General features: G+C 37.2%; 1 protein-coding gene and 1 pseudogene across 3 annotated transcripts in view; one reads left to right on the top strand and one right to left on the bottom strand.

Annotated features, from left to right (window-relative positions):
• Nucleotides 1–6,973, bottom strand: part of ZNF569 (zinc finger protein 569) — an 89,676-nt gene extending 82,703 nt beyond the window's left edge. For 2 of the 3 annotated variants that reach the window (XM_045846588.1, XM_045846591.1), the window contains exon 1: nucleotides 6,656–6,973. In XM_045846588.1, coding sequence (XP_045702544.1) covers nucleotides 6,656–6,690 — 35 coding nt within the window. In that variant the 5' untranslated portion in view covers nucleotides 6,691–6,973. Of the gene's footprint in view, nucleotides 1–6,516; nucleotides 6,634–6,655 lie in introns of those variants that run through there. The other variant, XM_045846590.1, reaches the window with a different exon arrangement.
• A 4,820-nt stretch (nucleotides 6,974–11,793) lies between these two features.
• LOC123823694 lies at nucleotides 11,794–12,265 on the top strand (annotated as a pseudogene).
• Nucleotides 12,266–22,269: the final 10,004 nt, after the last annotated feature.

Genomic DNA, 22,269 nt, shown 5'->3' with positions numbered 1-22,269 from the left:
TGTGATGCTGAACAGACACATTACATCAAATAGACTTAACTGATATATACAGAACCTTTCATTCCAAAGAAGCAAACTATACATTCTTTTCAAATGCACATGTACCATTTTCAAAGACAGACTACATGATAGGACACAAAACAAGCCTCAACAAATTAAAAAATATTGAAATCATATCAAGCATTTTCTCTGACAAGGGACTGAAACTAGAAACCAACTTCAAGGAAAAAAATTCAAAAACATTCAAATTCATGGAGAATGAATAGCATGCTATTAAACAATGAATGGGTTAACGAGCTCAAGGAAGAAATCAAACAAAATTTTAGAAATAAATGAAAATGAACTCCCAACAGTCAAAAACCTATAGAACACAACAAAGGCAGTCCAGAGAGGGAAGATTATAGTGATAGAGGCCTACCTAAAAAAGATAGACACATTTCAAATAAACAACCTAACCCTACATCTACAAGAATTGGAGGGACAACAAGAAACAAAGTCCAGAGCAAGTAGAAGGAGGGAAATAATCAAGATCAGAGCAGAATTAAATGACATAGAGACTAAAAGAATAATTCAAAGGATCCATAAATCCAGGAGGTGGTTCTTTGAAAAGATCAAAAAAATCAACAAGCCTTTAAGCAGACTCATTAAGAAAAAAAGGAGAGAAGACCCAAATAAATAAAATCAGAAATGAAAGAGAAGAGATTATAACTGATACCACAGAAATACAAAGGAATGTAAGAAATCACTACCAACAACTACATGCCAAGAAATTTGAGAACCTGGGTGAAATGGACAAATTTCTAAAAACACAATCTTCCAAAACTGAATGAAGCAGAAGCAGAAAGCATTAACAGACTGGTCACAGCTGACAAATTTGAAGCAGTAATCAAAAAACTCCCGTCACACAAAAGTGCTGGACTGGATGGTTGCACAGTAGAATTTTATAAAACATTTAAAGAAGAGCTAACCTCTATCCTTCACAAACTATTCCACAAAATCCAAGAAGAGAAAAAACTCCCTAACACTTGTTATGAGGCCAGCATCATCCTAATCCCCAAATTAGATAAACACACAACAAAGAAAGAAAACTACAGGTTGATATTGCTGATGAACATAGATGCTGAATTCCTCAACAAAATATTGGGAAATCTCATGCAGCAATATATTAAAAAGATCATACACCATGACCCAGTGGGATTTATCCCAGGGAGGAAAGGATGGTTCAATATTCACAAATCAATAAATGTAATACATCACATAAACTAAAGACAAAAATCACATGAATGTATCAATAGATGTAAAAAAAATCATTTGATATGGTATAGCACCCTTTATAATAAAAAAAACTCAGCAAAGTAGGAATAGAGGGAGCATTCCTCAACATAATAAAGACCACATAGAGAAACCTACAGCCAACATCATACTTAACAGGCAAAAACTAAAAGCTTTCCCACTAAGATTAGGAACAAGACAAGGGTGTCCACTTTCACCACTTCTATTCAGAGCAATCAGACAGAAAAAGAAATAAAAGTCATTGAGACAGGAAAGGAGGAAGTAAAACTGTCATTATTTGTAGATGACATGATAGTGCACCTAGAAAACACTGTAGACTCTACTCAATAAGTGAATTTGGCAAAACAGTGGGATACAAAGTTAATATTCAGAAATTGAAAGCATTTTTGTACACCAACAATCAAATACCAAAAACAGATATTAGGAAAAATATCCCATTTGCTATAGCAACAGGAAAAATAAACCACCTAGGAATAAACCTAACCAAGAAGGTAAAAGACCTATACTCGGAAAACTACACGACACTGAAGAAAGAAATTAAGGAAGGCACAAATAAATGGAGGCATATACCATGGTCATGGACTGGAAGAATTAACATCATCATAACATCCATACTATCCAAAGCAATTTCTAGATTCAAAACAATCTCTACTAAAATATGACTGACATATTTCACAGATACAGAGCAAATATTTCAAAAATTCACATGGAACCATAAATGACCCCGAAAGCTTGGCAATTTTGAGAAAGAAGTGCAAAGTAGGAGTGATCACAATACCCAATATCAAACAATATCACAAGGCCACTGTAATCAAAACATCTGGTACTGGCATAAGAACAGACACATACATCAATGGAACAGATGTGTCTGCTCTAATGGAATAGAGACCCCAGAAATAAACCCAAGTCTCTATGGTCAATTAATATTTGACAAAGGGGGCAGGAGCATAAAATAGAGTAAAAATAGCCTCTTCAACAAACTGTTCTGGGAGAGCTGGTGGGTACATGAAAAAAGATGAAACTAGACTGCAAACTTACAACATACACAAAAATAAATTCAAGATGGATAAAAGACTTAAATATAAGTTGTGACACCATAAAAGTCCTAAAAGAAAACATAATCAGTAAAATATCAGATATCCTACACAGAAATAGCTTCACTGATGTATCTCCTAGAGCAAGGGACATAAAGGAAAGAATAAACAAATGGGACTACATCAAATTAAAAAGCTTCTGCACAATTAAAGAAAACATCAGCAAAATTAAAAGGGAACAAATTGTATGAGAAAACATATTTGCCAATGATACCTCAGACAAGGATTTGATCTCCAAAATATATAAAGAACTCATATCACTCAACAGCAGAAAGACAAACAATTCAATTAAAAAATGTGCAAAGGGTCCTGGCTGGTGTAGCTCAGTGGATTGAGCATGGGCTGAGGACCAAAGGTCCTCAGTTGGATTCCTAGTCAGGGTACATGCCCAGGTTACAGGCCAGGTCTGCAGTGGGGGCCACATGAGAGGCAACCACACATTGATATTTCTCTCCCTCTCTTCCTGCTTCCCTTCCCCTCTCTCTAAAATTAAATAAAATCTTTTTTAAAAATGTGCAAAGGACCTGAAGGAGGACATACAGTGGGCACAAAGACATATGAAAGAATGTGCAACATCACTAGCCTTCACAAAGATGCAAATTAAAACCACAATGAGATACCCTTTCACCCCTTCAGAATGGCCATCATTAATAAATCAACAAAGAACAAGTGCTGGTGAGGCTGTAGTGCACTGTTGGTAGGAATGCAGACTGGTGCAGCCACTGTGGAAAACAGTATGGAATTTCCTCAGAAAACTACAAATGGAAGTGCCTTTCGATCCAGTGATCCTTCTGCTGGGATTATACCCTAAGAGCCCTGAAACGCTAATTCAAAAGAACCTATGCACCCCAAATTTCATAGCAGCGCAATTTTAATAGCCAAGTGCTAGAAGCAATCTAAGTGTTTATCAGTAAATGAGTGGATCAAAAAACTGTGGACCGTTTACACAATGGAATACTATGCAGCAAAAAGAATGAAGGAGCTCCTACCCTTTACAACAGCATGGATGAAACTGGAGAGTATTCTAGTAAATGAAATAAACCAGGTGGTGAAAGACAAATACCATATGATCTTACCTATAAGTGGAACCTAATGAACAAAACAAACAAAAGAGCAAAACAGAACCAGAGACTTGGAAATAAAGAACTGACAGTGAAAAGAGGGGAGGGAATAAAAGGGTAACAGGGGAAAGAAAGGGAAGGGTCTAGTCAAGTAATGTGTACAAAGGACCCATAGTAATGTAGAACAGCCTAGGGACTGACTGAGGAGACGCAGGGCAGGGGAGAGCAACTGGGAGGAAAACTAGGACAATTGTAACTGAAAAACAATAAAAAATTTTTAAATAAATAAATATCATCTATATGCTAATAATTCCCAAATGTATGTCTCCAACCTAGATCTTAGATCTTTCTTTTGAAATTCAGACTTGTGTATCTCACTGCAAACTTAGTACCTCCAACTGAATGTCTAATAGGTACCTCCCACCTCACATAATAAACTAAAATCTCACTATCTCCCTAAGCTGCAAGCCAGTTTTTCCTTTTTTCTTTCCTTTCTCAGCTAATGATAACTCTATTCTTCAAGTTGTTCAGCTAAAAAAAATACTGTGACATCTTGTCACACTTACATTCCACATCGGTTTTATCAGCAATTGTATCAGCTTTGTCTTCAAGTTTTATATAGTACATGATTACTTCTCATCATTTTTACTTCTCTGGTCCAGGTCACCAACATCTTTCCCCTAGTTCTTGCAATAGTTTCTGAATTGGTCTCTCCACTTCTGCCCTTTCTCCATTCTTCTTCCCATAGTCCTCTCATCAGAGCAGCCAAAGCAATCATCTTAAATTATTTGCAGGTAATATCACTCCCATGTTCAAAACTCTCCAACAGCTTCCCATCTCATTAAGATTAAAAGCCAAAATCATTAATATAGCCCATAAGGCCCAACCTGATCTGCCCTACTTCCTTCTACTTATCATTTTTCTCTCATCTCTCACCACTCACCCTCTCATTTGTTCTGTTTCAGTCACACCAGCTTCTTCATTTTAACTGCATGTTACCACCTCTGGGCTTTATAACTGTTGTTAACTCTGCCTGGAATAACCTACCCTCAACTACACACATACCTCGTTCCTTTACGTCCTTCATATTTTTATTTATACATTTTAAGATTCCTACCCCATCCTAAAACTCCAACTCCCATTCCTAATTCTATTTATCTTTCTGCTTTATATTTTATCTTAGTATTTTTCAGAATTTAATGTATGTTATATTTAATTTACCTCACTTACTATCTGGCCCTTAACCATGTAAGTACCATAACAGCAGGCAGTTTGTCTCCTTTGTTCAATGCTACATCCCAAGCATCTAGAATTGTTCCTGACCCACATACATCATTCAATAAATGGTGGAGTAAGTGAATGAATGAATGAGTCCTTAATACATTAAGAACTTTGAAAAATAAATTTGAAAATAGAACATCACTTTAGAAAACAAAATTCATAAAAAATACATTTAATGCTTGCCTTCAGTAGTAATCAAATAACTGCAAATTAAAGAAATTATTTTACATCTACGAGGTTAACAAACTAATCTTTTTGTGTGTGTTTATTTGTAACAGGTATTAGAATATGACATTTGGTTTGACTTATCCATATTTTTAGAGACTGTAAAGTTAGTTATAAAGCATCTGAACTATGCATTAACTTCTTAGGTAGAAAGATAGTTACAGATATATGGGTAGAATTTTTTTAAAGTTTCAATAAAACTTTTTACTTTAGGTTTGAAAAGGCTTAGTACTTTTCTAATGATTCTCAGCCAGCTGATTTTACTCCAGAAAGCTAAGGAGAATATAATAAGAAAACTCTTCTTGTAAAATGTTCAGTGCAAAACAATTTTGAGCAAGAAGTGTTTGTGCGAAGACTGTTCTCTCAGAGTCTCCCTCCTGATTCTTCATTCCAGGAAGCTTCCCCATACTCAAATGGGTACCTGAAATTTCAGTGATTTTTTCATTTATTACTAAGACTATTAAGTGGAAAACAGGCAAGTGGGTCTAATGTGTCAATAACATCTAATGACATGGCAGTTCTTAACGTGCTTCTGAGGACACTGTCTGGATCAATTCAACATGGTTTTGTCATTCTTTAGAGCTGAACTTTGATCCTTAAAACGTAGGGACACTGCAAGTATTTCGTGGCCCTCTCACCACTGCAGGCCCTCTGCACCACACTACACTCTGAGCCGTGAGAGCAGGACCACTTTCTGCCTTGTTCTCTACTATATCCCCAGGGTCCTCCAAAACGCAGTTCACATGGAATGTATTTGGTGAAAATGCATTAAGTATCTGAGTGACCAGCACACAAAAACTGTCTGTCTGTGGCATCCAATTTTGATGGCATCCAAACCAGACTCTAAGGAACTCTTTATCCAAAATTTACTGTATCATGCCTCCAGCATTTATTCAATTTTTACAAAGATTACTAATATTAATGATATCCATTGTTATCAAGAGTGTATGAATACATGCAATCTTATACAATGGCAATAATACTGCAGGTTATTGGAAACTTAGACGATTATAACTGGATAGATTTAGGGAGCCGTTAATAAGAGCATACATTTTGACCTATCAGTTCCGCCTCTAGGAACCTGTACCACCTCACGACCCCAAAATCAGTAAAGTGCACTATAAGCACTGGTGTTTATTGGCAACTCTCTGTATATTGCAATTTAGGGCAGAGAGTCAGGGAAAAGGAGCGTGAAGTTAGTATGCCATAAAACAACGTGACTAATACACAAAAATACAATTTAAATCTTAAAGTATTAGGGCTATTGACGTCTCATATGAAAACATATTTCTTATACCATTACCAAAGAAATAAAACACTGACACAATCTCCCAAATCTACATACACAACTGTACTCTACCTTCCATCCACGTAGTTTCTCGTTCACTCACCGACCCCAGCACAGTCAAGCACGCGCTCACGCGCCTTCATATTGAAGCATAAAAGGAAAATCACATCCACCAAAATCGCTTATACACACGACCCCACGGCCACACTTTGTCACAAATATCTGGCAAATACAGTAACATCGTGCCACGCGCTGTCTTCAACACGCCACTCACGCGGCCTCAGGGAACCACCCGCACGGGCAAAGCCCTGCAGGGCATCCTCCTCCAACAACACTGGCAACGGTACGCAGGCCCCTACTCCCATCCAGCACCAAGTCCCGGCCTCCGAGCTCGCAGCTGCCCGAGGACTCACCACCGGGCCCGCAGACAAAGGCCCCAGTTCCACATCTCAACGCCGTCCAAGTGGCACAGCTGGTGCGTGGTGCTGCAGGGATACTCCACAATGGTCAGTGAGGGCTGCGGCTGGGGGCAGCACGAGCCTCGGGTGGTTAGAAGCTGGACGACACTTCCCACACCCCTCCGCGGCTCACCCAGGCTGGACTGTCTTTTCCGTTTGCATATACTGTCAAAAACCAACAGCGGTGTTTAAGGGGCCCCAGATCTGCAGAGGAAGCTCGGTTTAAGTTTCAAGGAAGCAGCTTCCTTTGATCCCGGCACTCGGAGTCCGTGGGAGTGCCACTTTGTGCTGAAAAGAATCTGAAAAGGTCCACAGCTTTCCTGCACCGGACTACATTCCCCAGAAGCCTTAGCGGCACAAATCCGTATCTGCAAAAAAGCACTTTAACACAATCTTCAGGTTCCTGGGGTTACGGTACCTGGTTCAACAAGGGAGCACCACTCAGTCGGTTTAGTTCCGTCTGATGTGGGCTGCACCTAGGACCGGACTTCAGCGGGATAAAGGTTGTGGGGAAAGTCAGGCCTGCTGGCGGGTCCAGACCGGCCAGCCTGAGCCTCAAATTTCTGGCGGCAGTCAGAAAAGGGAGGAGTTGCTTTGTATGATTGTGTGTTGATAACTCTAGCAGTGAATTCTGTGGTAGAGAGTCTATGGAGTCGAGAGATTCTGAGGTCCACTGACTTTTGGGGTCATTCGAATCTACACCCATTTGTGTGATTATGGTCGCATCTTATATTGTGAGCATTTAATTCTGATCCTGAAGTTTTGTTGAGAGACAATGTGTTGTCAATTTATAACAGGGTCCAGAACCTGGAGTGTCTAGGAATACAGGATAATAGGCCTAGCTGGGGGAAGGGACACATGGAGCAGGACCATTGAGATTTATTTTGCAGGCCAGCTTTATACCTGATATGCAAAAACAGGTATTTTGTGTATTAGTAACAACAGACTACTCTTTCAGCCAGAATGGAGCCAGAAGGTATGCATAACTTTTTTTAAAAAGATTTTATTTATTTATTTATTTTAGAGAGGGAAGGGGGAGAGAGAGAGAGAGAGAGAGAGAGAGAGAGAGGAGAGTGAGAACCATGAATGTGCGGCTGCTGGGGAATATGGCCTGCGACCCAGGCATGTGCCCTGACTGGGAATCGAACCTGCGACGCTTTGGTTCGCAGCCCCCGCTCAATCCACTGAGCTATGGCAGCTAGGAGGGTATGCATAACTTTGACGCATGATGTATAACTGGGGGGCTGCTCCAGCTGGTTACAGCACCCGCCCTGAGAGCTTGGAGTTGGTTGCACCTGCCAGGGACTTACTGTGGCAGTCCAGAAAGGCTGAACACTGTGGAGTGCTAGCAGATGAACAAAATCTTTGTGCTTCTGACTGGCCTCTGTTACAATATTACCAATAAGGGTAAGTCGATAAACCAGAATCACCAAAATATTAAATGGGAGAAATTATAGAGACTTGTGAGTCTGTGTTCATGAAACATCCATGCTTTTTTATACTATGTTACTTATGTCACTCCTGCCCAAACAACCTGATTCTTTTCTCAGCGTTTTGGATGGGTCCCACTCTGACTTCAGAAGAATTAACAAATAATTGACAATGAAAGTTGAAGACTCACTGGAATAATGTTGAAGTAGACACTAAAACGGAGAGAATATCTATGAAAACATTAGCCCACCTTTTTGTATCATGATATGTTGACAAAGTGAACAAAATATTGGAAACTACAGCATACTTAATATCAGGAACTTGTAGTCCTTGAAGGCATCAGGGGCTTCTGGCCCATAAACTTACCTCCCAGCTACACAAAGCCCAAAGGACTATGTTATCCCTATGATGCAGTAGCAGATAGCCTTCCTTTCAGTGGATGATGAATGGCACTGTTTCAGTGTGAAACTATGTCTGGGAAGGGACAAGGGATTCCCAGTCAAACACTGTGTATGGAGAACAGTCCTCCAAATAAGTTTTGCTTATTTGTCCCATGTCTTTACCAACAGTAGTTTTGAAATCAGAAAAGCTGGTGTTTGTGCTACCTGTCACATACCAAACCCAATAAGCAGAGACAGGGATTGAGTCTTTATGGGCACTTTATTCAGATGACTGGCAATCTGAGAAGACAGTGGGTTCATACCCTAATTAACCATCTTACATTTTCCTTCAAGCAAGCCTTTTTTTTTTAGTTGTTGGTCTTTTTTTTAATTGTTGTTCAATACAGTTGTCTCCATTTTCACTCCACCATGCCCCCCACCCCCACCCATCCCCTTCTCCCACCCTCAAACCTACCCCCTTTGGTTTTGTCCATGTGTCCCTTAAAATAGAGAATATACAAAGTGCAGTGGGGGGTTTGGAAATTCAGGGAAAATTAGATTTAAAAATTGCAGCATTCTTGCCCTGGACAGTTAGCTGTCCCCCGGCAGGCAGGTGGTGTCTCTCTCTTTCTGGAACCCAATCTCTGGGACATCTCCAGCTGTGCCCCAGTCAGTGGCATTTAGCTGTGCCCCAGGAGGTTGGCTGTCTCTCCTGGGAGTGGTGAGCCATGCCTGCAGATCCTGAAACAATATGCATTACATACTAGGCTTATTAGCTATTTCCCTTAAACTAAAATTTTCCAACTCGTGAGTCCCCTATCAATTTTTTTCTGTTTACTATTAAAATTGTTTTTTTTGTAATTGTTTGGTTAACAGATGGGAAAAGGGCAGAGTTGGTTCTATATCCCTCCAGCTTCCTGATTTCATTTTTTATACTTGTAAAATGGTCTCTTTCTCTGTTTATTCCTGTTAAGCTTTGCTTTATATGTTTTGAAGCTCTCTAAAAATCTAAATTTTTAGAGTTGTAATAGCTTCCCGTTGGATTGATCCAACAGGAAATTATGGAATCTACATTTTATTTATAATACCGCTTTTATTCTTAGTCTATTCTGGTAGTATAGCTTCACATTCCTCTCTTTTGGCTAGTGCATGTTTTATTTCTTTCTACCTTTTAATTTTAATCTTTCTATTTTATTATTTATTATTTTTATTTTTTAAATATTTTATTTATTTATTTCTAGAGAGTGGAGAAGGAAGGGAGAAACAGAGAGAGAGCAGCATCAATGTGTGAGAGAAACATCAATCAGCTGCCTTTCTCTCACCCCAACCGGGGACCTGCCTGGCATCTCAGGCATGGGCCCTGACTGGGAATTAAACCAATGGCATTTCAGTTCACAGGCAGGCACTCAACCCACTAAGCCACAACAGCCAGGCACTGTTTTATTTTGTAAAGTGTCTCTTATTAAATGCATAATTTTTTAAAATAATGACAACTTTTTAAAATTTGACATATTTTGTGCATTTACATTTAACATAGTTGGGTTTTTGGTCTACCATTTTAGAATTTGTTTTCCTTTTGGCCTAGCTTTTTTTTTAACTTAACTTTTTATTTTGAGGTAATACTAGATTTTCATGCAGTTGTAAGAAATAATTCAGAGATCCCATGTACACTTTACCATTTTCCCCCCAATGATAACTTACAAAACTATATACAGTATCACAAGCTGGGTATTAATATTAATACAGTCAAGACTTAAAATATTTCCATTATCACAAAGATTCTTTATGTTGTTCTTTTAGAGGCATACACACTTCTCTCCTCACTCCCCCACAACACTCTCTGTAAGGCCTGGCAATTCTAATCTGTTCTCCATCTCTATAATTTTACCTTTCAAGAATATTATGTAAATCAAATCAAAGAGTATTTAATTTTAGTATTAGTTTTTTCACTCAGCATAATTCCCTGAAGATTCATACATGTTGTACATGTATAATTAATTCCTTTTTCTAAAGATTTTATTTATTTACTTTTAGGGAGGGGGGAGGGGAGAAGGAGAGAGAGAGAGAAACATCAGTGTGTGGTTGCCTCTCACGTGGCCTCCACTGGGGACCTGGCCTGCATCCCAGGCATATGCCCTGATTTGAAATCAAACTGGAGACCCTTTGGTTTAGCAGCCCACACTCAATCCACTGAGCTACACCAGCCAGGCTAATTAAGTCCTTTTTATTTCACGTGAATGTGTCACAGTTTGTTTAGCCATTCACTCATTAAAGCACACATGGGCAAGTTTCCAATTTTTGGCTTATAATTAAAGTTACCATATACATTCATGTACAGTTTTTTGCATGAACCAAATTTTAATTCCTTTTGGATAAACACCTAGAAAAATTTTAGAAGGAATTTATCAATTTTTAACACCCCCCCAAAAACAAACATTTATCTGGTGTTTTGATTGAGTATATAGATCAATTTGGGGAGAACTAACATTTTTAAATGGTGAATCATGACCCATGAACACTATATATCTCCATTTATTTAAATTTTTTATTTCTCTCAGCAGTATTTTATAGTTTTTAATGTATAGGTAATAAAATCTTTTGCCAGATTTAGCCCTGTGTATTTCAGAGTTCAATGCTATTGTAAACGGTATTTTTTTATTTCAATTTTCAATTGTTCATTATGAGTATATAAAAATAAAATTGTTTTTTGTATTTTGATCCTTCAGCCTGTTAACTTGCTAAATCACTATTGCTATTTCTACTAGAGCTTTTGAAGTTTCATTGAATATTCTACATAGATGATCATATCATTTGTGAAAAAAAGACAGTGGTACCTATCCTACCTATGGTTGCCAATCTGCAGGTACAAGATGGACCCCCAACCCAAAATTTGGTTGGAATGTTGAAATTTATGACCCCCATCACATACACACATGCACAACAAGAAAAGTATGAAAAGTTTAATTATTCACACAAAGAATCTTTGTAGGGAAAACTGGGGCAGGCTTCCCAAGAAAGTCTGCAAATGGTTTGCAAGGGGAAAGACAAGAAATTGGCATGGAGTTTTTACGGCAGAAGCTTACTGTTATTTAAATTTCCTCCAAGTGCCAAAGGAGGGAACACTTGAGTTTGTCCAGACGTGGGGCACATAAGGAAGAAGGAGGAGCGAAGCTTAAAAGCCAGAAGCAGCTGCTGCATCTGATACTGTTCGTATGCTCCTTGGGGATGCAGACCTGGTACCTCCTTTGCAAAGTGGCAGCTGAGGAGTCCCTGGAGCTAGCCATGGCAGATGAAAAACCCAAAGGAGTCAAGATTGAAAACAGCAATCATTAATTTGAAGGTAGTTGGGCAGGATGCTTCTACGGTCCAGTTTAAAATTAAGAGGTATACACCACTTAGTAAACTAAGGAAAGTGTATTGTGAACTGCAGGGTTTGTCAAGGAGACAGATCAGATTTCAATTTGATGAGCAGCCAATCAGTGAAACAGACACACCTGCACTGTTGGAAATGGAGGATGAAGATACAATTGGTATGTTCCAGCAGCTAAAAAAGGGAACTCACTATTTACTCCAGAACTCTTCATCCAGATCAAGAAAACATTCTCAATTAGAAAACTGCCATTTGGTTCCACCACATCCTAATTATTACTGCATAGTTTTTTCTATTCTTTCATTTTCTACTTTACCATCCTGTACAGTACATAAAGTAACTGGTATATGTGCACAGCATATTTCATCTAAAAAAAAAACCTAAATGGCCAATGGCATGTTCTGATCAACATCAAATGGAGATAAGATACGGAAAAATAATGGTTCTGTGAAAATACTCACTTTCTCCATAAATAACATGCTCATTCAGTTCTTACCTTCATATCCCAGTTACTTTGCTCTCACTGTTTAACAAAAAAGAACAACTCTTGCATACCTTATTTAATTAAATAATTTTAAAGTTTTTCATTCATTATTATTAAACCAGGGACAACTTTATAATTTTTATATGTAGCTGCTACATGAGGGCAATCTATCTTTCAGTAGGGACAAATTACAGTAAACTAAATGAATCCTAGGTAGTTTTTCCCTTCAAGCTAAGCATCTTGTTGTTTCAATAAACTTCTTGTTTAAACATTAAAAAACTATGAGCAAATATCAAAAAATGGAATTAGATTCTGTATCACAGATTGATTCTGTATCAAATCTGTATGCTGTTTATTTCCTTTTCTTTTTTTATATCACTGGCTACATCTTCAATACAAGATTGAAGAGAAGAGGAGAGAGTAGATATTTTTGCCAGGTACAAGATATTAGAGGGAGAGTATTCCATTTTGTTCTATTAATTAAAATGGTAGCTGAAGGCTTTTGGTAGATGTCCCTCATTGGTTTGAGGAAGATATTTTTCTTCTTCTGATTAGTGTATTTATCAAGAATAGATGTTAAATTTTGTCAAATTTTTTTGTATCTATTGAGATGATAATATTACCTTTCTCTTTTAGCTTTTTAATACGGTGAATTACACTGGGCTTCAAATCTTACATTCTTAGGATTAATACCACTTGGCCATTGTGCATTATGATTTTCATTATTGTTAGATTTAATTTTCTAAAATTTTATTAAGATTTTTTTGTAAGTAGGTTAATGAGGGATATTGGTCTGCAGTTTGGTGGGAAAATAATATTTTATCTAAATAACTCAGAGACTGAGTAGTGAATATTCTCTTTTTAGTATTCTGGAAGAATTTGTATAAAATTGTTACATTTCTTCCTCAAATGCTTAAGAGAAATTTAAATGTTTAATAGAAGTTAAAATTAAATAGAAATATTTAAAGAATTTCCCAGTGAAGCCATCTGAATCTGGTGGGATTTTTTATAGGATGGTTTTAAATTGCAAATTCAATTTATGTTTATAGATAGAAGGCTATTCAGATTAACTAGTTCTTTAGTAAGGTTTGATAGTTTGTGTCAAGAAGTATTTTTTATTTCATCTAAGTGGTTTAATGTATTATATTAAGTTACTATGATATACTTTGTTATTTTAATCATTGTAGAATCTGCAGTGATGTCACCTAATTCCTGATATGGATAGTTTGTTATTTCCCTTTCTTTCCTGATCAGTCAGTCTGGCTATAGTTTCATCATTTTTACTAATCTGAAAGAACTACATTTGATACCAGTTTTTGAAATTATTCTGTTTTCTCTTTCATTTGATTTATGCTCCAATCTTTATAATTTTTTGTTTTCTTTACATTATCTTTAATTAGCTCTTCCTTTTTTAATTCCTTAAGGTGGAATGTGAAGTCATTAATTTGAAACCTTTCTTCTTTGCTAATATTAGTATTTAGTTTTTTAAAACATATCATCTTTATTATATTTTTTTCAATTACCATTTAATCCCCCTTATGCCCCCCAGCAATCACCACACTGTTATCCATGTCCATGAGTCCTTTCTCCTTTTTTTTCAATCCCTTCAACCCCAAACCTCCCATCACTCTACTAGCTGTCATCTGCTCTCCATCTATGAGTCTGTCTCTGTTTAGTTTATTAGTTCAATTTGTTTGTTAGATTCCACACATGAGTGAAATTACATGGTACTTTTCTTTCTCTGACTGGCTTATTTCACTTAGCATAATGTTCTCCAGGCCCATCCATACTGTTGTAAAGGGTAAAATTTTCTTTTTCACCTTGGCCAAGTAAAATTTCATTGTATAAATGTCCCATAATTGTGTTCTCCAACTCATCTAGTGATGGATAGGACTGCTTCCATATCCTGGCGACTGTAAATGATGTTGCAATGAACAGGGGCGCTCATGTTCTTTCGAATTAGTGTTTTGGGTTCCTTTGAATATATTCCCAGAAGTGGGGTTGGTGGGTCAAAAGGCAGATCATTTTTAATTTTTTGAGGTATCTCCATACTGCTTTCCATAGTGGCTGCACCAGTCTGCCTTCCCACCAACAGTGTAAAAGGCTTCCCCTTTCTCCACATCCTTGCCAGCATTTGTTGTTTTTTGATTTATAGATAACAGCCATTCTGAAAGGTGTGAGATAGTATTTCATTGTGGTTTAATTTGCATTTCTCTGATGATTATTGATGTTGAGCCTCTTTCATATATTCATTGGCCATCTGTATGTCCTCTTTTCATGTATTTATTGGCCAGCTGTATGTCCTCTTTGGAGAAGTATCTATTCATGTCCTTCACCCAATTTTTAACTGGGTTGTTTGTTTATTTTGGTGTTGAGTTTTGTAAGTACTTTATAAATTTTGGATATTAACACCTTATCATATGTATCGACAAATATGTTCTCCCATTCTGTGTGTTGTCTTTATTTTGTTGATCATTTCCTTTGCTGTGAAAAGCTTTTTAGTTTGATGAAGTCCCGTTTGTTTATTTTTTTCTTTTGCTTCCCTAGCCTGTGGAGATATATCTGCTAAACAATTTCTATGAGTAATGTCTGAGATTTTGCTGCCTTTGTTTTCTTCTAGGATTTTTAAGGTTCCAGGTCTAACATTTAAGTATTTGATCCATTTTGAATTTATTCTTGTGTGTGGTGTAAAGTGGTCATCTACTTTCATTTTTCTGCATGTATCTGTCCAGTTTTCCCAACTCTGTGTATTGAGTGTATTGAATAAACTATCTTTAGCCCATTGTATGTGCTTGCTCTTCAGTCAAATATTAATTGACTATAAAGGTGTAAGTTTATTTCTGGGTTCTCTATTCTGTTGCATTGATCTATGTGTCTGTTTTTATGCCAGTACCAGACTATTTTGATTACTATGGCCTAGTACTATAGTTTGATATTAGGCAGCATGATTCCTCCAACTTTGTTCTTTTTCAGGATCACTGTTGCTATGCAGGCCTTTTGTGGTTCCATATAAATTTTTGAAATACTTGATCAAGTTCTGTAAAATGCATCATTGGAATCTCGTTAAGGATTGTGTTAAATCTATAAATTGCTTTGGATAGTATGGACATTTTAATGATATTAGTTCTTCCTATCCATGAACATGGTATGTGCTTCCACTTATTTGTATCTTCTTCAATTTCTTTCTTCAGTGTCTTATAATTTTCTGAGTACAGGTCTTTCACATGATTGGTTAGGTTTATTCCTAGGTATTTTATTATTTTTGAAGCAATTGTGAATGGGATTGTTTCCTTAATTTCCCTTCCTGTTATTTATTTCAGTGTTGGCTTCTAAAAATGCAAGATTTCTGTATATTAATTTTTTATCCTGCTACTTTGCTGAATTAATGTATCAGTTCTAGTAGTTTCTTGGTGGAATCTTTGGGGTTCTCTATGTACAGTGTCATGTCATCTACAAATAAAGAAAGTTTTACTACTTCCTTTCCAATTTGCATGCCTTTTATTTCCTCTTCTTGTCTGATTGCTGTGGCTAGGACTTCCAGTATTATGTTGAATAAGACTGGTAAAACCAGACATCCCTGTCTTGTTCCTGATCTAAGGGGGAACGCTTCAAGTTTTTGCTCATTGAGTATGATGCTGGCAGTGGGTTTGTCATATATGGCCTTTATTGTGTTTAGGTATGTTCACTTTCTTTCCACTTTGCTGAGAGTTTTTATCAGAAGTGGGTGGTGGATTTTATCAAAAGCTTTTTCTGCTTTTAGATATAAAAGATTATATCTATTGATATAATCATGTGGTTTTATCCTTCATTTTGTTTATGTGGTGAATCACATTTATTGATTTGTGAATGTTGTACCACCCTTGCATTCTTGGAATAAACCCCACTTGAGCATGGTGTATGATCTTTTTGATACCATTGCTGTATTTGGTTTGTTAATGTTTTGTTGAGGATTTTAGCATCTATATTCATCAGTGATATTGGCCTATAATTCTCTTTTTTTGTAGAGTCTTTATCTGGTTTTGGAATTAGGATAATGCTGACCTCATAAAATGAGTTTGGGAGCCTTCCCTCCTCTTGAATTTTGTGAAATAGTTTGAGAAGGAGAGGTGTTAGTTCTTCTTGGATGTTTGGTAAAATTAACCTGTGAAACCATCTGGTTGTGGGCTTTTGTTTGTGGGGAGTTTTTTGATTACTGCTTCAATTTCACTAGGTGTAATCTGTCTATTCAGATTGTCTAATTCTTTCTAATTTAGTTTTGGAAGAGTGTATGTTTCTGTAACTGAAAAAGACACCGGCATTCGGGCTGCCTGTCACTACCAAATCCAATAAGCAATGACAGTGATTGAATCTTTTATGGGCGCTTTATTCAGATGGCCGGCAACCCAAGGAGATGGCAGGTTCATACCCCAACAAAACCATCTTCCCTTCTCTTTCCTGGCCAGATCTTTTATAAGGGAGTTGGGGGACGACAAACAAGGTGCAGTGAGGGCTTTGAGATTCAGAAATTGCAACATTCCTGTCCTGAGCAGTTAGCTGTTTCCAAGGGGGAGGAGTAGTCACCTGCTTCTTCCTGGAACAAAGGTTCAGATGTCCCCAGGAGGTAATCCTCTATCAGTGCCCCAGGAGGTCGGCTGCTTCTTCCATGAGCCAGGATGGGCCTTATGTATAGTTTCTGAAACAAAAGCTTAACATACACATTACTTGCTAGACTTACAGCTTTTTTCCTTAAGCTAACATTTTCCAAGTTTTGAGTCCCCTATCATTTCCAGGAATTTATCCATGTTGTCTGGGTTGTCCAGTTTGCTGGTATATACTTGTTCACAATGTCTTCTTACAATCCTTTGTATTTCTTTGGTGTCAGTTGTTATTTCTCCTCTTTCATTTCTGATTTTATTTATTTGGGTCCTCTCTCTTTTTTTCTTGATGAGTCTGGTTAAAGGTTTGTCGATCTTGTTTATCTTTTCAAAGAACCAGCTCTTGGATTAATTGATCTTTTGAGTCATTGTTTTAAAGACTTTATTTATTTATTTTTAGAGAGAAGGGAATGAAAAGGTGAGAGAGAGAGAAAAACATCAATGTGTAGTTGCCTCTCATGCCCCCTACTGGGGACCTGGCCCAAAACCCAGGCATGTGCCTTGACCAGCAACACTCTGGTTTGCAGGCCTGTGCTTAATCCACTAAGCTACGCCAGCCAGGGCTTTTGTGTCATTTTTTTTAGACTATTTCATTTATTTCTGCTCTTAATTATTTCCTTCCTTCTACTCACAGTCGGCTTTGTTTGTTGTTCCTTTTCAAGTCCCTTTAAGTGTGAAGTTAGACTATTTATTTGAGCTTTTCCTTGTTTGTTTGTTTGTTTGTTTGTTTGTTTTTTCGAGATAAGCCTGTAATGGTATGAATTTCCCTCTTACGATTGCTTTCCCAGTATCCCACAGATATTAAATTGTGTCCTCATTAACTTTTGTTTCAAGGTATCTTTTGATTTCTTCTTTGATCTCATGGTTGACCCATTCATTGTTTAATAACATGTTATTTAGCTTCCATGTCATTGCATATTTTTCACTGTTCTTCTTGTGATTGACTTCTGGTTTCATAGCATTGTGATCAGAGATGCTTGATATGATTTCAATCTTCTTAAATTTATTGAGACTTGTTTTGTGTCCTAGCATGTGGTCTACCCTAGAAAACGTTCCATGTGCACTTGAAAATTTATGTATATTCTGCTGCTTTGGGGTTAAGTGCTCTGAAGAGATCAATTAAATCCATTTAATCTAGTGTGTCATTTAAGGCCACTGTCTCCTTGTTGATTTTTTGCCTGGAAGATCTATCCATTGAGGTCAGTGGGTTGTTAAAATCCCCAACTATGACTGTATTTTTGTTGATCTCTTCTTTTATGTCCATCAAGATTTTCTTCACATGTTTAGGTGCCCCTATGTTGGGTGTATAAATGTTTACTAGGGCTGCATCCTCTTGTTGGATCATTCTCTTTGTCATCCTGTAGTGTCCTTCTTTGTCTCTTACTATATCTTTGGTTTTAAAATCTATTTTGTCAGATATAAGTACTGCTACCCCAGCTTTTTTCCTTTCTATTTGTATGAAATATCTTTTTCCAACCCTTTACTTTTAATCTTTGTGTATCTTTTGATCTGAGATAGGAATCTTGAAGGAAACATATATGTGGCTCTTGTTTGCTTATTCATTCAGCTACCCTCTGTGTTTTGTTGGAACATTTAAGCCATTTATATTTATGGTGATTATCAATAGATACGTATGTAGTGCCATTTAATTGTTAGACTGTTTTCCTCTGTTTTTTTCCACCCTTTCTCTGTTTCTTCTTCTTCTTAAGCAAGCCCTTGAACATTTGTTGCCATATTAGTTTGGTGTTAACAAAAACTCCTTTAGCTTTTTCTTGTCTGGGAATTTCCTTATTTCTCCTTCAATTTTAAATGATAGCCTTGCTGGGTAAAGTAGCCTTGTCTGTAGTTCCTTGCTTATTATCACCTTGAATATTTCAGGCCACTGCCTTCTGGCCTGAAATGTTTCTGATGATTAATCAGATGACAGTATTTGGTGCTTCCTTGTAGGTAACTACCTGCTTTTCTCTTGTGGTTGTTAGAATTCTCTCCTGGTCATTTAATTATGATGTATCTCAGTATAGGCCTCTTTGGATCCAATTTGTTTGGGATTTTCTGAGCTTCCTGGGCTTGTGCAACTTTTTCCTTCACCAGATTAGGGAAGTTTTCAGTTGTTATGTCTTCACGTAGATTCTCAATCCCTTGCTCACTCTCTTCTCCTTCTGGTATTCCCATGATACAGATGTTTTTACACTTCATATTGTCCAAGCTCTCCTCATTTTTAAAAATTCTTTTGTCTTGTCCTGGCTGGCGTAGCTCAATAGATTGAGTGTGGGCTTCGAACCAAAGGGTTGCAGGTTCGATTCCCAGTCAGGGCACATGCCTGGGTTGCGGGCCAGGTCCCCAGTGGGGACCACATGAGAGGCAACCACACACCTTGATGTTTATCTCTGTTTCTCCCTCCCTTCTCCTCTCTAAAAAAGTAAATAAATAAAATCTAAAAAAAAAGAATTAAAATAATATAAGTAAAATAAAATAAAATAAAATAATAAATTCTTTTGTCTTTTTGCTGCTCTGCTTTGTTTTTTTCTACCTTGTCTTCCAAAACACTGAATTGATCCTCTATTTAATCTAACCTACTATTTATTCCTTTCAGTGTATTATTTATCTCAGATATTACATTCTTTATTTCTGAGTGATCCTTCTTATGGTTCCTATGTTTTCGTTCATGCTGTTGAGTATCCTTATAATCATTACTCAAACTTTCTATCTGATAAATTGCTCACTTGCATTTCATCTGGTTCTTTGGAAACTTCTCTTGTTCTTTCATTTGGGGTATATTTCTTTGTCTTGCCAGTTTGGTTGCTTTCCGTTTGGTACTTTCCCTTTTAGATGTTAAGATAATCAGCCATTAAGCTGAGCAGTTTTTAATCTAATCAGTTTGTAATTGGCAGTTCAGACTTAAGCACCACAGGGTGAGGCAGAGTAATTTCTGGGGGTGGGACTATTGCTTCACCTCAGGCTGATGCCATTTAGAGATGAGTACTCTGCCTGAGAGAGATGACTCCTGCATTATGGGGAATGACTCAGCACAGGGATCTTGACAGATGTTCCTTCAGTTCTCTCCCCAGAGCCACCAACCCCAGACTCTAGTCCAAGCATCTCTAATCCACTCTGCCCTCCCTTTGCTGGCACCCCAAGTAAGTGGCTGCAAATGAGCCACTTTAAAAGGCTCATTTTGTCCTTTGGCCCTTTAAAAGGCTCTCTACATCTCTAGCCATCTCTCCCTGGCAGACAGAACACCTGCTGAATTTTAACAGCTTGGGTGTTATTTGGGTTCCTTTCCAGCTCTGGTGCTGGAGGCTGAGGAACCCAACTTGGGGTTTAGACCCCACACTTCTCAGAAGGAACCCCGCCGCCGCCCCCTCCCCCCTGCCGCCAGTTGCTGAAATATCTCTCTGGCACTTCAGCAGCTGCCCATGGGAGCCCAGCCAGCCCTCTTACATCGCACTCCCTATCAGTCACATTGTGCTGAAGTGTTTTCTTCTGTCTATGGCTGTAAGTCTTCTCTCCAGCTAGTGTTGAGTTGGTTATTCAAGATGATTTCTCTACAATTTAGTTGTAATTCCAGATTGGTTCTGGGAGGAGGTTAGTGTAGCTTTCTCTCACTCTTCCATCTTGGATCTATGGTTGTTTTGTAGTATTTAGTTCTCTTTTTTTGTAATTAACCTTTTATTTTAAGTATTTTTTACACCATCATCTTATTCTTTCTTACAGGTATCTTCAAAAGTTTGATGTAATGTGTCAGTAGTGGCTTCAGAAATTATAATGTTGACTCATTCTTTTATTTACAAGAATTTGTTTTTTTATAGTATTTAGTTCTTAAAATTTACCCCTGAATTCTGATTCAGTGGCATACTATGATTTTTATGTAGTATATTTTCATTTTCTTTCAGTCCAAAATACTAATTTCCTTTCAACTTTTCTTTAAGTAATTGGTTACTTAGAAATGTAAATGTTCACCCTGGCTGGCGCAGCTCAGTGGATTGAGTGTGGGCTGTGAACCAAAGTGCTGCAGGTTCGATTCCCAGTCAGGGTACATGCCTGGGTTGCAGGCCATGACCCCCAGAAATCCCACATTGATGTTTCTCTCTCTCTCTTTCTCCCTCCCTTCCCTCTCTAACAATAAATAAAATAAATAAAATCTAAAAAAGATATATTTAAAAAACTTTATAAAAAATTTAAAAATTAAAAAAAAAGAAATGTAAATGTTTGCAAAAATTGGGGAACTATTCAGATGTCTTCCAGTGATTGATTTTAAATTTAACTTCATCATGGAAAAATGCTTGTTTTGTGGCCCAGAATGTGTATGTTCTATCTTTGTAAATGTTCCATGTGCACTTGCTGTTCTTGGTTGCAGTGCTCTATAAATATCAGTTAGGTTAAATAATAGTATTTTTAAGTGTTCTCTGTTTTATCTGATTTTCCGATTGTTCTAGCAATTATTGATAGTGGTATTGGAATCTGTGACTTACACTTGTTCATTTGTCTCTTTCTCCTACCAGTTTTGTCAGTTTTTGTATCATGTATTTTGATGCAATTATTAGGTTCATAAACATTTACAATGATTATTTCCTCTTGATGAGCTGCCTACCTTATTATTATGAAAATATATTCTTTATCCTTATAATATTTTTCCTCTGAAATCTACTTTGTAGATATTAATACAACCACTCCAGCTGTCTGTTTTTTAAAACAGTTTTCTTGAGATATAATTCACATGCCATATCATTAACCGATTAAAAGTAAAGTTTTAATGATTTTGGTATGTTATTATAAAGTATATAGAAGATAAAATTTGCCATTTAATATTGTTAATTGTCATCAAGTACATCCACAATGTTGTGCAATCTTTGCCACTATTTCCAAAAAATGTATCATCCCAAACAAAGACTTTTTAACCACTAGGGAATATCTCCCACTGCTTCCTTTCCCACAGGCCCTGGTGACCTCCAATTTATTTTCTTTCTTTATTAAGTTGTCTAATCCAAATATTTCATACAAGCAAAATAAAATATTTGTCCTTTTTTGTATGACTTACTTCACTTGGCATAATTTTTATTTGTTTTTTAATTTATTGACTTTATTGGGGTGGCATTGGTCCATAAAATTACACAGGTTTCAGGTGCACAATTCTATAATACATTGTCTGTCTATTCTTATGTGTGTTGGCCACCCCAAGCCAACTCTCCTTGCATCACCATTTATCAACACCTTTACCCTCTTTTATCTCCCCTTACCTCCTTTCCCTCTGCCAATCACCATATTGTTAA

Source organism: Phyllostomus hastatus, unplaced genomic scaffold, assembly GCF_019186645.2.
Source record: "Phyllostomus hastatus isolate PE091 unplaced genomic scaffold, TTU_PhHast_1.1 phas_contig_5, whole genome shotgun sequence".
NCBI classification, from domain to species: domain Eukaryota; kingdom Metazoa; phylum Chordata; class Mammalia; order Chiroptera; family Phyllostomidae; genus Phyllostomus; species Phyllostomus hastatus.
This window is presented reverse-complemented; position numbering and strand designations above follow the sequence as displayed.